This window comes from Taeniopygia guttata, chromosome 8 (assembly GCF_048771995.1).
Source record: "Taeniopygia guttata chromosome 8, bTaeGut7.mat, whole genome shotgun sequence".
Lineage (NCBI taxonomy): Eukaryota > Metazoa > Chordata > Aves > Passeriformes > Estrildidae > Taeniopygia > Taeniopygia guttata.
In genome coordinates this window covers 17,053,076-17,068,747 of record NC_133033.1, presented here as the reverse complement: position 1 = coordinate 17,068,747, position 15,672 = coordinate 17,053,076, and the positions used below count along the sequence as shown (strand labels likewise).

General features: G+C 36.7%; 1 protein-coding gene across 11 annotated transcripts in view; it reads left to right on the top strand.

Annotated features, from left to right (window-relative positions):
• Window positions 1-15,672, top strand: part of ARHGAP29 (Rho GTPase activating protein 29) — a 49,678-nt gene that overhangs the window by 21,105 nt on the left and 12,901 nt on the right. For 9 of the 11 annotated variants that reach the window (XM_030278510.4, XM_072932438.1, XM_030278504.4 and 6 more), the window contains exons 3-10: window positions 2,593-2,736; window positions 9,515-9,611; window positions 9,968-10,040; window positions 13,812-13,872; window positions 14,364-14,501; window positions 14,789-14,853; window positions 15,291-15,401; window positions 15,503-15,583. In XM_030278510.4, the coding sequence (XP_030134370.4) occupies window positions 2,593-2,736; window positions 9,515-9,611; window positions 9,968-10,040; window positions 13,812-13,872; window positions 14,364-14,501; window positions 14,789-14,853; window positions 15,291-15,401; window positions 15,503-15,583 (770 nt within the window). 11 annotated transcript variants of the gene reach the window in all.

Here is a 15,672-nt window from a genome sequence, read left to right as displayed (position 1 = left end):
TATTTTCTGTGTTGTCTGATCCACTTTGAGTTTGTAGGCATCAGTACAACTTTGCTGTTTTTCATTTTCATCACTGCCTTTGCCTGGAACTGCCTGGTAACTCCCAACAGCATTTATTCTTGTATTGATGGAGTACAAATGATGGATTATAGCCTGAAGGGACCATTAAAATTATTAGTTTTCTTTTTGACAGCTATAAAATTTTTCTGAGTTTTAGCAGGTGGCAGTGGCCATACTGGCTTAGGCTGAAGCTGTGTCTAACCCATTGTATGAGCTCTGATGATTGCCTAAGTTGAATAGCTAGAGAAAAGTAAAAATGGGAGGTTGGTCATGTGCTCTCAACTGTTTTTGCTTAGTAGAATTCTTGAGCTGTTGCAGGTTACATTGGTTTAGTACAATGCTTGGTAGTTCAGTAGAATACAGTGTGGAGTAGTTGAATGAAAAGGGGTGAAAGCAAGTTCAAAAGGAATTAAGTTCGTTCAGAGGTAGCAGTTGTGGATGCTAGGGAACTGGACTGCTGAAAGCAGCCAGTCTGCTCTGGGCTCTAAGCACAGCAGCTACTGCTGTGCAAGGCACAGGCCAGAACTCATGGCCAGACCCACCAGGGCATTTATTGACTCATTAGTAACTCACAGGGAAACCTATCTTGTCCAGCTCTCCTTGTTTCCATGTAAACTTCGTGTTGATGTTGTGGTTTGGCAAGAAATTCCACAGGTCTCTTACATGAAGAAATACCCTTTTCTGTTTTTGAGCTCCTGCTTGCTCACTTTAATCATCTGAGGTGTGTAACATACAATTGAAAGACATGGAGAAGCAATTGATTCTATCTGGTCTTTTAATGCCTTTTTAAATTTTCTAATCTTCTTTCATATCCCCTATAAATAATTTCTTATGCTTTCATGGAAACCACTTCAAACCTGGATTGCTTTCCCCATAAAGTTCTGAATTCTGAGCTATATGTGCCTTTACATCAATGTGTGTTTGTCATAAACAACCTCTGCTGCTAATGTGGATGCACTGAACCATGGCCAAGTTGAGCACCAGGCTTTTGACATTTTTTTGCCTTAGCTGTGCTTGAGCGAGTTAAAAATCATTATATGTAGGTATAAATTAAGATAAAGCCCCAACTGGGTGGTTGTCTTTTTTTTTTAACAATTTACTTAAAACTTTCCTAATTTACTGCTGAGTAAGATGGATTTTCCTAGACTTTTGTGTGTCCTGCTACAGATAGAGCTTGCTTGTCCCTTCCAGCAGGAAAAGTGCCTGTGAATGGTAGGTAGTCTTTACCATCGTATACTTCCTGAGACAAGGTTTATTCCTTTAACAATGTATGAGCCAGTCTGAATTGAAAAAAAAAGTCTCCTGATATATGGCATGTAGAGGACTAAAGCCTGAAGCACAGTGATCCTTAGGAGACTTCTGTTGTACCTGATACAAACATAAAAAATTGTGTGTAGCCTCCCCACCTGCACGCCTGATAGCAATGATCTACTGTACTGATGTGTCATGTTGTACTATGTGGATTCCTCAGAAAAATTTAGCTGCCTCTAGCCTAAATGTAATGTCTTGTCACCAGAATAAATGGCTCTGCGTTGAAACTATTCTCTGAGCAGCACTGGATCAATTTGCACTGTGCTGTGATTGTCCGTATTGACCTGTTTGTTATCACGGCCACAGACAACACTGAATTGCCTTGCTCAGTGGGGAAGTGAGTCAGCTTCTATTAGATCCTCTTTTTCTTTTTCATAAGCTAGACTTTCCTGAATTTGAAAGCTTTTTACCACAGCTTGCAACGCAGCACTCTAGCGCATGAGAAACTTTAATTCCATGCACCAGCACCTCTTCTGTAACAGAACAGATTGTGGTTTAACCTGTGCTGTGGATGCAACAATAAGTATTTTTTAAAAAACTTAGATGAGGTCAGGATTTAGAGGCACATAGCAAGAGGCATGTGCTATAAAAAGCATCACCATCTTGGGAGTGTGTGTGAGAATTTTTCTGATTTGGCATAATTTAGGTGTTCAACTTATTTATCAGGTCTGACATGCTTTAAGACAGACCTTTGTAGATCTACGCTTATATACTAAAGATACTTAAGATTTTGCTGATACTTTAATTAAAAACTAGCCAACATTTGCCAGAAATTTTAATTTACAAACATACATATATGGTGTTGAATTTGTATCAGGTGAAAAATTACTTAATGAATAATCAGAATCTGCTTTTGTTGATACTTTTTTCATATATGTAATTATCAAAATGGTGGTTGATGAAATGACATGAGAAAAATATGATGTTTTAATTTAGAAACCTTAAGGTATCGGTGTCGAATTCCCACACCCCCTTTTTTAAAAAAGTATACTTGCTTCACTTTGTGAGAAATAAGTTTGTGTAAATGATGTACAATATTGCATGTTTACTATTGGCAGCTGCTGTTATAACTCTTATCTCTTTAACAATTTCTTTATTTTAAGTAGGCTCAGCTTCAATATGACCTAGAATTCCATGCAGCTGAATACCATCAAAGTGTTTTGTAATGTGACTTGGTGTTAATTCACTGTTTTAATGTAGTTTCTCCTTTACTTTTTTCAGAAAATCATGATGGCCTGCATCAAGTAGTACATGAACGCCTGGGGGAGTTGCTACGTGTTTTAAAAGCAGTGATAAATAAACATCAGACTCTAAATTCAGTTGATATTCTTAGTGCTGCAGGAACAGTTATTGCAAAAGTAAAAGGTAAGGAATTACTGTCTTTCATATTCATGGAAAATTGTAATTAGTGACTTGGTTGGCTTGGAGTTACAGATAGAATTCTACATATACAGAAGAAACCAGGGATTTTTTAAGAGCAATACTGTAATACTTGTTTAAAAAAATGTCTTCCCTAAGTGAAGAGTAATATGAAGTAGCTTGTTCTCTCATTGATGTGATAAAATTCTGCTTATAGGAAGCTAAGTGCAAGCCCACATTGAATAATATAAGCACAAGCCTTTGATTTTAAGCTTTTCTTTACCTGAGCATCATAGAATAGTATCAAAGTAATAAACCTGGCATTTATCCACTTCAAGATTTGCCAAGAATCTTCCTGCTCTGGAGTCTGTTGTATATTACTGTGGAACCAGCTTTGAGTAGGGTTAAATCTCTACCTGTTTCCTGTGTTAAATCATGTAGGATATCTTCCTTCAGAGACACATAGTTTAGTTTTTCTTCTTTGTCTAGGCCTTCCCTCTTGTTTCCTATTTATCTTAGTATGTCTGAAATGTATTGTTGATTCAGTAAAGTGGGAATATCAGTTAAAATTCTTACGTGTTTAGCTTCCTGATTCTTATATATTGGATTCTTCCAAGCTTCTTATGGATTCTTCATATTGATATACGGGTTTGCCAGTTTGTTTGATCTTGGCAGGTACTAGCAGACTACTTTGCATTTTCTTTGTGTTACACATAGAGTTTCCTATAGTTCTGTACCTGTATTTCAAATGATCATGGGACAACTCTGCAACTTCTGAACTTGCCTTGGAGGTAACACAGAAGGTATCCCTTGTGGTGCTGTTTGTTTGGTGATCGTGGGGAGAGTTGAACTACACACATACAGTGGTAGTTAGTGTTCAGTGAACATGTTAACTGTTTAGTGAACATAATTCTTCCAACTCAGACAAGCTGTTTCCATGCTTAAGTGTTGTGGTAAGATGACTGTCCTCTACTCTGCCTCAATTTCAGTGGTCGCAGGACAATGTTCAACTTACTTAATTTAAGAAATATTGGGGAAAAGTGACCTAAGGTATGCAAGCAGATCATATCATATTGTTTTAAAACTGCTCTCAAGCTTAACAGCATGAAATGCAAAATCCTCAGAAGTCTAAAGCAGGATCATGTCAGTGATCATGCAACACTTGGAGGCCCTCTCCGGGCACTTGAGCTCAGCTGTTCACTCAGATGAGTAGTTTCTTGCAATCTCCAGGAGGGATGAGTCAGCCCCCTACCTCTCAAAAGGAGAAAACCAGTTCTTAAAAGGGGGGATAAAAAAGGCTTGGCTAGAATTTAGTAGCCTATCTGAAAATCTTCTTTCACTAGGGGTTGAACTGCCATTTACAAGAGCTAAAAACAGACAGTACTGCCTCAATATTTGTAGCCATTGATACAAACAAGTACTTGGATACAAAGATTTTGGTAATGCCTGTCAGTGTTTGCTCAGACACAAACTGCATTTGTCACACCTCTGGAGATGGCAATGGGGAGATCCAAAACTCAGGACTCTTTCTGACTGGTCCTTCAGTCCTACTTCTCTGTGAACAGCAAAGCCTTTGCTCTATGAAAACAGACTACCTCCCCCCAGCATAATCTGTGGTAAATGTGAAGGCAGTTTGCCTTCAGCACCTGTTTGGTTTTTACAGCTGTTCTTTTTCTGAAAATCATACTGCTCCAAGTTTATATTCAAACTGAAGTGTGTGACAGCTGGTACTGAGAAAGCGGAAATAAAAATACAGCACATTTGTGGTGATTATAAGCATATCAGACCTCAGATTTGCTTACTTTGACCTGTGTGTAACACATGCATTCACATGTTTTCAGCTGTGGTTATGTCACCAGAGGTAATGCAGCTTTTGAATAAACAGGAAGCTACAAGAATGTGAGGAGCTGGTAGAACGTATCCAGTATCCTTTTTCCTCTGGCTTCCCTGTCTTTGTTAATGTGACATTATGAAAAGTTCATGTGACTCATCTGTTTCTTGTCATTGGTGGACAGAACTATAAAAAGATATGGAAGGCACTCTGTAGTTGGATTTATAACTAGAAAGAAAATTAACCTGGCATGGAAAAATTCTGATGTTTATTTAGCAGAGGATGGAATAGAAACAAGTTAGGATTTACACGTGATTCCATCTCCTGCTTTTTGAGTCTTTGCATAATGTCAGAGTTTCAAATCTATTTTTCCTTTGGAACTTCATATAGGGATACACTGTTATTAAAATAAACAAATGTCTTTTCCTCTTCATTAAATCAGTTACAATAACTTCGGGACCTTAGTGATTCATGAAGTCTTAGTGTCTTGTGAAGTGTTCTCATAACTATGACAAGTTGCACTTTAAACATAACGTCCAGTGCAGAGAGACTACCCTGCTTTGGATTATTGCAAGTGTGACTATTTCAAAGGCTAACAAAAATTAGAGTGCATGTGACCCTCTTTCAAGCTTCTTGGATACAAATGTGCCCCTCGTTCTGCATTTGATGTTCAATGCTTTTCATTTTAGATAGATTGAAGGAAAAACTAGCTATAACATATTATCTGAATCTTGCTATGGAGAATCATGCTTGGCAGTCCAGGTTTGTCAGACTTGTGCTCTTTTGGACTGAGGTTGAGTGAAAATGGCAGTGAGAAGAGTGAGACATGACACATTTGATTTCTCTGGTTGTATCTTGGACATGACGGGCCTCTTTGGACTCTATAACTTATACATGCCTACTTGAGTGCTTAATGAAAAATATCTTTTCAATGGTCCCTCACTTGACCTGGAAGAATTGAGACTTACTGAAGCATCTTGCTTGGAACCTGTTTGGATTCCCATTTCTGTAAGTCACTTCCCACTCTGGCACAGCATCATATTTGTAGTTATTATTGCACTCAGTGCCTTTAAATAGTTGATGGCCCCAGAGTACATGGTCCTCCTGACTGCTGAATTCAAGTTTGTACTCTTCTTCTGCTCTTAATTACACCCTTTGACTTAATCACAGAATGGATACTGATTCCTGGTAAAGCAGAAAATAACACTTGTCTTGTAGAACTTTCCTATTTAAGATAGGCTTATTTTGTAGTAGTTCTGCATCAAAAAGAAATACCTCAAACAAGAAGTAAAAATCTGAACTAAAGGAATTCACTGAGTTTTGTAATCCAGTGAACGTCTATGATGATAAATTTTGCTCTGAATGAACATGGAAGGAGTAGGAGACAGTTCCTTGAAATTGTCTTGTTGGCATCCAGCTCAAGTTGAGGAGGCTGCCAAACCTGATAGTAAGTACAGGCTGGTGAAATGATATGGCACTAAGAACTAAAAGTAGAACAGTGAGGCTTGGATCGTCTCTAAAATACTGCCTATTTTGCCTATTGCTCTTTTTACTTGTGTTCCTCTCCCCGTTTATTTTACATATCTTTGAAGAAGAGAGGTAATAACAAGAAGTATTACAAGTCTTTGTTTTCAGAGAGGGAGTGATCTCTTGGTCTTTGGGCTTTTTGTTTGCTTGGGTAGTTGTTTTGTTTTTGACATAGTTCTGAAAGGTTTTTGAAAACACTGTTGTGAGTTGAAAGATAAAATTGGTTGCAAAAGTATTCAGTTCTAAGAAGTCTGCTGGTTGCTTACTTCTTATAAGTCAGCTAGTAAAGTATGGATTGAGGATGTATTCCTGTCTAAAAAAATACATGGTGATGCTATCATGTACACCTATCATGTATGAGAAAACTGACCTGCAAAGAGCAAGCTCTGCAGACAGCTGGCAGGGCAGCTTTGCTGCTGTCAGTCCTGCACGTGTGTGTGGGCAGCAGGCTTGAGGCAGAGCGAACCTGTGCAGACCCCAGCACGGCCGTGTCCCATGGGCTGTGTGCCTGCCACTTCACTGGGCTCTGTCCATCACCTTTTAAAGGCCCTGCTTGCCCTTCGGTCTCAACAGCTGTCAGCCTTTCCTTCATCGTTTCAGAAGCATTGATCAAATGTCCTCAGACAATGCTTCAACTTCTGGGATTCTCACTTCCAAAACCTTCATGGCTGTTTTGGGTTACCCAGCCTGATCTGTGCTTGATTGGGAAAAGTTTTGATGGCATGACCCAAGAGCTGAAACTGCAGCGTACTGCAGCATTTTAATGAGATTGCCAAACCCACCTCAGTTTGAAGATAGCTTTGGAAATAGAGATCCACTGCAAGCTAAGCTTGCATTTCTAGTACTGGATTTGGATTTTTCAAGTATCCTTGTCATATGATTTTTTGAAGTTCATTATATGTCATCTGAAATCTTGCTTAAAAGAGTTGTCTAGTTGTATACTTGCTTTGAAATCTGTAGAACTATAGATAGATAGCTGTCATTTCCAGACATGGCAAGATTACTATAGTTCATTGTTGTCAGTAGCTATTGTGTGCAGTCAGGATGTCCTGGGGAAAGAGAGTGCGTGGTTTCAAGTTGACGTTAAGTACATCAGCATTCCAGTGGTGCTAAGCTAGAAAAAAGCTGGTGGTATTCTACTGACTTACTAAGAGATTAGACTAACCTGTTTTGGGAGAAGTGAAAAGAAGTAAATCTGAAAAATTAGAGATTTGTTACTCCTTTTGTGATGGATCCTGAAAAGAAAGGATTTCTCTGGCATATAAAGTGTAAAGCTTAACAAAACTCTTCCTGGAACAGGAAGGCAGAGTGAAACAGACGGCATTTCTTTAGGGAAAGGTTCTCTATGCTAATGCCTTGTTAGCTAAGTGAAAGAAGTGCTCTCTCTGCGAAGACACCATAGCTAATGGATATAAAAATGTTTCCATGGTAAGTGCTTTGAATACATAGGCAATTTTTACTAATTCCTTCTAATTTTGAAACAGTTTGCATTTCATGCTGGCTCTTAAATGATTTTTCCAGTCATTAGGGGCTGGTAATCAATACGGTTCCTTGTGACTGCTTAATGATTTGTGATGAGAAGTTTAGTCTTACATACAACATTATTTCTGGAAAGCTGAGATTTTCAACTAACCTGAATTTAAAAAAAAAAAAATCCACTTCTATTTACGAAGTTATTTTAAAAAAATATCTGTGGAGCTTTATCAAATCTCATTTCAAACAAAGGTGCCAGAGGCTTTTTTTTTTTGTAATTACAAAGTGTAGCCGAACGAAGAAGTAGGAGAAGCTGTAATTTAGTAATGAACTGTGTCAACAGAGACTGCAATGTTATTGTAATATGCAATATTATAAGCCCACAGTTTTTTGCTGTGGGCTTATTACAACATTATTTTGTATATGCAAGTAACTGTAAAAATAGCCCATGAGAAGAATCTGTATTTTCAGTAATGGCTTTGTATAGATAATTGTTACAAAAAGTTGATCAAGTCTGTTGACATACTGTGTAAAAAGGAATGGATTTAACTGTGTTACTTTACTGGTAAAAAAACTTTTCCTTTCACAAAGGAAGTCTAATGGGGCAGCAGATTACTGTACTTTCTTTGTTGGTTACCCATTAGTATTTAGGCACCTGGCAGGAAGTGTGAATACTTTTTAAAATTAAAGCCTGTTAATTTGCTGAGAAAATATGTACAGAATGGGCAACATTTTAACTTTTTTTTTTTACTACTTCTACAAGTCATTGTTTTCTATTTCTACCTGAAATGTAAGGAAGACAAACTAACCTTGTTAGATCTTGCAAAAAGTGATGTGGGTCATTGCAGTACCTCTAAAATAGGTGTGAGCATGTGTGACTTACACATCTAGAGAATTAAGAATATTGCATTGCTTAAAAAGAAAACTTTAAAAAACAGTAAACTGAGAAAAAGAATACTTAAATACTAATGTGAATTTGGCATTTCTCACAATGTAACTCTGGGAAAAACTTCCCTCCAGAGGATACAGCTTCAGCTCAAAGAAATGTATGCAGCTTTTCTACAAAATATCTCCCAGTCACCATTGATTAAGGAGTTAAGTTGAAACCAGGCAAAAATGGTCGTGCTTTTTGTCTTGTCTCCCTCTCTCTTCTTGTTTAGTAGTTGTTAATAGAAACTCTGGATGAATCATTCCTCCTGTCTCATTATTCCAGCTTGTCATAGAAGTGTGCTAAACACTGTGTTGAGTAGTTAAGTACTTGATCACCACTTTAAACTATCTAATTTGTCCAGCAACGCTCTTTTTCCTATTTGGGACCACTGACAGTTATGCTGAGTTTCTTCCCCACTTTTAACAGGAAAAAGTGAGGGGCTTTTGCCAGACTGTGGAGCTTATAATTGAAGAGTTTTGCAGTGGACACCACCTTTTGATAACTTTCTGCTTGCCTGTACTCAAGCCAAAAATGCTGTATTGTGGATTGTATTCAGTTAAGGGGGCACCCCCACAAACTACTGTTCCTGTTTGGAATTCTGAAATTTCTACTCAGAAAAAAACCAGCTGTTCCAATATCTGACTGTATTTGTGAGCTGCTTTGTGGTGGTGCTGCTGCTGTGTGATTTGACTCTGGCTGGTAAATGACTGTTTTTGTTCATGCATTACCAACATTTCCACACAAAGCTGCCCCTTAAATGGGAAGATACAGGAAGTGCAAGGGTAATCTGATTTCATTGTGGGAAGCATCTGGATTGTGTTAATTTTTTTTCCTTTAGTGTTTACTTTCTTACTAATCTTCTTTAAAACGATGTTTTTTCAATTATTCAGAAAAGCATAATGTTGCATGTTCTGTAGGAGACTTTGTGTATTAAATTTGTCTCTAGGCCTGGTAAACTTACTTAATTGACCCCACCTCTCACCCTTTGGTTTTCTTTTTTTCTTTTTTTTTTCTTTTGCAAGCGGTGAACTTCAAAGAAGTTAATGAAGAAAATAAGAGAGAACTCTTCAGTGAAATATTTTCTTCCATTGAAACATTGGCATTCACCTTTGGAAACATGTAAGTTGGAATCCAGAAAGAGTTTTTAGAGAACTCAATGAAGCCAAATCAAATTAAGACACAACAATAACAAAAACTTTAGTTTTCTTTTGTACAACTATTTTCTGATAAAGTAATTTAAATTAGCTACATCTAGAACAATTTTACTATTTGGGTTTTTGTCAGTTTGTTTTTTTTCTTAATAAGGAAATCCAGGATGTTACAGAAATTGCACAGAATATTAGATGCCTACTAAAAATGGTTTGCAGAACTTTTAAAGGACTTAGTAACACTATCTGAATTTTTTAATTCAGTGGCACGGAGTTGCTTGGCGAGGTAAAGTAATGAAGTAACACAATTCTTTGTTTTTCTGGCAGTGTATCAGACTTCCTTATGGGAGATGTAGACAATGGCTCGTCATTGGGACTTCCTGTATCTCGGAGAAGTCGGGTAGGCTAAACACGTTCTCTCGGAGTGTAAAATGTAAAGGAGGCTTCAGTTCCACTGAGACTCTCTGCATCACTGGGCTGGGGCACTTGGAGTCATCTGTGTTGTAAAACAAGATTCAACCCAGGAAAAATGTGTATTCAATGTCTTCTCAATTCTAAATGATAACGATGACTTGACATCTCATTGTTTTTGAGATTTTTAAATTGGTTCAGTGAAAATAAATGGGGAAAATTAAGATATGTGAATGATTGCTTGCTGAAGTAGTTAGACTATTGCCTGTTAAACCTAGAAACCGAAGGGTTAATGACTTCATTTTTTTTGCTTTTAAAGACTCGTATTTATTACAAAATTACCTTTTCTTCTTTTGGAGCCAAATTTGTGCCATAACCGTTTCAGCAACAATTCACTAGAAGAACTGTCAACTTATAGGTAGTCAAAGAAAAACACTAATATTTTAAACTTTTTTTTAAACACTCTTGAAGGTATGATTGAAAAATGCTCAGTACCAAATTCTGTTTTGAATTTTTGTATATTGAGAAGCAGACTTTCAGGTAAATGAAATAAATTTAAGAGTTACATGCAAGGAAAATACAATTGATAATTGGTGTGTATTACAAGCTAAGTTGCAGCAAGGTTAAAAATGTTAGATTGTGCATTTTTTTAAAGGCTTTGTTGAAACATACTTAAAACAGCATTTCTTCACACAGGCTTGTGTGCAGCAAGCTATGCAGCTACAGTTGAATGGTCTTTTCAAACTTTCACTATGTTTGATAATTCATCTTTCTCCCATATGCGTTACCATACAAATTCTACTTCTGTAGCTGCTACAAAACTTATCTTCATAAACAATATGGAGGAAAAGTAGGCTACTCAGAAAACTGGTTCCAGCAAACTTCAATTTAGGTCACTGATAAAAAGTATGAAATAAATAGCATAGAACCCAGCATCTCATGTAAATTAAATTATATTATTTGAAGGAGTACTGGTTTATCTAATTGGTTCACCAGCAAAAGGGAGGTGCTGATTTTGCAACATTTTTATCTTGAAATGGTTTTGCATTGCAAAAATATCTGCTTGTGGAAAGAGGTCTTATATATTGTATTTTGAAGTGAATGATTGCTTGTCTAAAAGATCCCTCTTCTGAACATGGGGGTAAGGGGAAGGCCAAGGGTAAATTTGAATATAGTGAAATGAAGAAGGAATTCCATTTCAGATGCTTCAGAAATCACCAGCTTATATTTAAAACCTTGCTTTCATAGTATCGCTTGCCTTTCCTAATGTGAAGGTGAACAATTACAAATTTTGGAGCAGATAGGGTAACATACTTCAATTTCTTAGAAATCTGTCTGAAGTGCATTTTCATTTAGGCAAATAAACACATGTTTAAGAGGTGAATCATTTCACTTTGATTTACAATTCAGAGAGAAATTTGGAGGCCAACTAGGAGTTGAGTGTTAAGAGGAGTTAAATGCAAAATATTTAATAGCTGTTTAACTTTTTCTGTAGTTGTGTATGTTCAGTGATCATAGCAGCTAGCTGTATTTTAAACAGAGCATAACATTTTGGTAGAATTTAACATGTAAATACTTTGAGGGTTGATGAAGGAGAAATATTTTAATTGCCTCTGTAGTTAGGGACCTCCCTAGTTAAGCTGATGAGGATGGCTCCAAGGAGGGAGGGTGGGCAGAGCTGATCTCGCTTCTCTTGACTGCAGGGGAGTCTACATTCTTTACTTTAGGCATTCCACTTGGAAGCTTAAGTTAAATGATATGTATAACCCCTCTTAGCAAATGTAATTGTTCTCATTTTAGCTCTTGTAGTTCAACCAGATGTACAAGGTGGAAGCAAAGATATTTTTTAATTAAAAACAAAAGCACTTTAAAATATTCTGGAAGAGACCAGACAGACATGTCTGACCTTTCATTACTCAACAAGCTATTTGAATCCTATTTGATGCTGTGCAGATCTGAGAGCATAATAAAGAGAAGGAGGATAAAATTTTCAAAGTGTGTGAAGAGATTTGTCTGTGTCAGGGTGAGAGTTGGGTAATGAGGGGGAAAAAAGGACAGAAGAGACTGGTTAAAGTCGGAAGCGAAAGTCAGGGTTTTAGTTTTTCTAGGACTACTAGGATGAGTCATTGGGTTGCTTGAGGAGGGCAAGCTGTATGGATCATGTTCTGCTAAGTTGTAGGACATAGAAGCAAGCATGAACAAATGCATTTATCTAAAATTTGGTGTTACATATTTGCAGTGGGTGAATGTGAAAGAATGAGTGACCTTTGATTAGCTGCCTTAACTACTGTGCCTGCTTTACTATGAAGGATTTTTCAGGACTGCAATGATAGAGGTTTTATAGAAATGGGAAAAAAATTTTTATAACTTAAAAGTGCATCAAGTTAATAAAAAGTCTGGATGTTTTCTAATTGCTATTTTTTCTCCCCTAGCAATTTTTAAATAATCCTGAAGACAGTAATACTTTATATAAAATCTGAACTAAATCTAGGAATTTTCAAGCCTTCTCTGCAACAAGTATTGATCCATTGCTAAATTCAGATTTTAGGGTTTTTTACCAATTTAGTTGGGGACGCTTTGGATAGATTTCCCACCCGTTCTGGAAAAGCCTTTCTGTTTTGTTGAAACTGTTGTATTAGAAAGCCACTGTAATAGTAACAAAGCAGGTCTTTAGGCTCTAGTTTGATTCTGTTTGATGTCATTGATGATTAATACCTTGCATGTTTTGGTCTTTGGAAAAGCTTCTTCTGCTGTGAAGTAAACAGTGATTCTTGAGAGATTTTTGTGATTTATATTCAGTTTTCTTTTACATTAAAAAACCCCAACAAACCAAAACTACTTTTATCATTGATAACTGTGCTCCATTTTAGTGAATGTCTGAAAATAACCCAGTGCCAAAGTCTAAATGGAAACAAGCTGTTCTTGCATAGCTTAAGGGCACTTTGCATCTATTTCTTAGCCTTTGTTTTCTCTCTGCTTTGTGCTTCAAAGTTTTCAAAAGTAGTTTACCCATTTGAAATTATGTAAGGTTTGATGTCTGTCTTTGTTTTGGTTTGGCTTTTAAGGGGGTTTTTGTTACAAAGTAAACTTTTTATTTATTTAAATTTGTTGAGCAGTCAGGTCTACAGCACAGTCTCTACAAATAATTCAACTTGAACAAGTAAAGGGGTAGCAAAATGCAGTGAGGACAAAGGTAGGGATGACGTGATGTGCTAAATTCCTTTTATTATTGGATTACATTCTGTCAAGTTGTACTGATTCTCAGGGCTTCATTAGTAAGTGTTACTAGTCAGCTGTTGTGCCTACAGTGCACCACCTGCAAGTAATTTACAAAAAACTTTAGTCCCTTGAGGAAGAAATACAGGATTATAATGGCTTGTAGAATGGTGTCTGTTTTATGTATCTGGCATTAAGTCTGTGTGAAAAGGTTTTTAAAAGGTAGGTAGGGCTTTAACAAAAGCTGGAGCTCGCTTAATTGTTTAACAAATGTGGTTGATATTTAACTCCTTCATCACAGACTTTCAAGATTGTTGATATAAAGGTATATAATGTTCCTTGCTATTTATTATTTTTCATTTGACAGCAATGGGAGTATAAAAAATGTTGTGCCCTAGATGAGAGGGAGTGATGGTGCAGTTTGCTTTACCTGCTCTATCTACAAAAAAAATAAAGAGGCAGCTAATGCCATTTATGTTGTTTGCTTTCAGTTCCAGTGAGAGATTTTCTTTGCTAACTTAATGTTTTATTTCTTGTACACCAGTCTTTTGAGAATCTTTCTGTGGAGTCTGGGGGTTCACTGCATGAAAGAGATGATATTCAAGGTAGGTCATTCACTTAATATTGATAAACACCGTTTTGTAATCTGTGGGTTTTTTTCTTCTAAAAATGTTCTAAGTTTGGTCACTTTTTTACACCTATGCCCCCTTTACAGCTTCACTGTGGGGGAAAAAAAGGGTTCTTGCAAAGGTTTCATTCTTTTGTAAATAACCAACCCGTGTTGCCTTTTTTTATTTTGGTGAGGGGGAGGGAGAAGGCCTTGGAGCCCCTTCTGTGTGTTGTCATACGATTGGTGTTTTGTTGGGTCACTTTCTTGAAGAAAGTTATGCTGACCATATGACTACTCCAGATAAAATACTGTGACCCTTTAATTTGTTCTAAAACCTCTGTCAGCCCTGTTTAGAGTCAACTAGCATTAAAGACCAACTCAAGATCAGAGCTGCTTAAGCATTCACAGTTGGCTAATACTGGCTTTGCACTCAGTGTGTGGTCATGTCTAAAAATCACTTCTTTGTGTTGGATGCTTTATTTGCAGGACATCTTCGAGCAGAGGAGGTTGATAGCATGCTCCTAAGAAATGACAGTGGAATTGAGTCGGCTCTGTCCTATGCTAAAGCATGGTCAAAATATACCAAGGATGTACTTGCATGGGTAGAAAAAAAGCTTAGCTTGGGTGAGTGGCTCTTTCTGGAATTTAATCAGCTTTGTCATGATGAAATTAAATCTGTTGTCAGGCCTCTGTGCTGCAGACTGTCAATAATGTGATTTCTAAATTAGTAGCTGTTCCGCTGAAGTGGACAGAACTATCATGCATTTCCTATAATTAAAGGCCTGTAACAAAGTGAAGGTGGTCCCCTCTGTAGCCTGTTTGTTAAAGGAAGACTGTAAAAAGCATTTAGCATGTGTTATAACTGTTGTTGTGTTATAATGTAAACAGTAACTGTGAAATTTTTTTAACAGAAGTGGAGTGTGCTAAAAACTTAGCAAAAATGGCTGAAACTGCTAAAGCTGTTGTTGGACACCAGGTGAGTGTATACCTAAGGAGTTTATCTTAGTCTTAAATCTTTATTGGATAGCTTGCCCAGGCGTAAAATTCTGATGTTGAGGAATGTATTTTTAAGCTACAGAATTGATTTATATGATAAAGCAGTGATTAAAAAGATCTTCATTTAACAAATGGAAAGATGTAATGGAAATTTTTATATGTAATACTATTTTTGTTGAACATGCAGATCCACAATATTTTTTTTCTAATATTTTGTATGCTTTGTGATTTGATCTTGTAGACTTCTTTACTAGTAAAATGAATCACAGATGAGAAATTAATTTTCTACATTCATATCTGACATTCATACTATTTTAGTAAATAATAAATTTAATTGAAAATCTAGTTTAGTTATACAGACATTTAGAATGTCATTACACCTCTGTCTTACCTAGAACATGTTTTGTGTAATTTTAGGATTATATGCCATTCCAGTCAATATTCATTAATGCTTTTCAAAATGATATTGAGAACAGTCAACTTTGGCAACAAACAGCTGCTGCTCTCCAGTCTAACAAATTTGTGCAGGTATGTTTAAAGAAAAGTATATATAATTTTATAGAATATTTAAAAGAAGAAACTTCCAGCCTATATGCCTTTAATATACTCCGTTAATATTTCCTATCTAGCCTCTTCTTGGAAGGAAAAATGAATTGGATAGACAAAGGAAAGATATCAAGGAACTTTGGCAGCGAGAACAGAAAAAAATGGTTGGTAATTCTTTCATACCTAACCGTTCAGTCTAGGATTCTTCAAAAGGACGAAACTTTGAAACTAGCCTGTTAGGCACTTACATTCA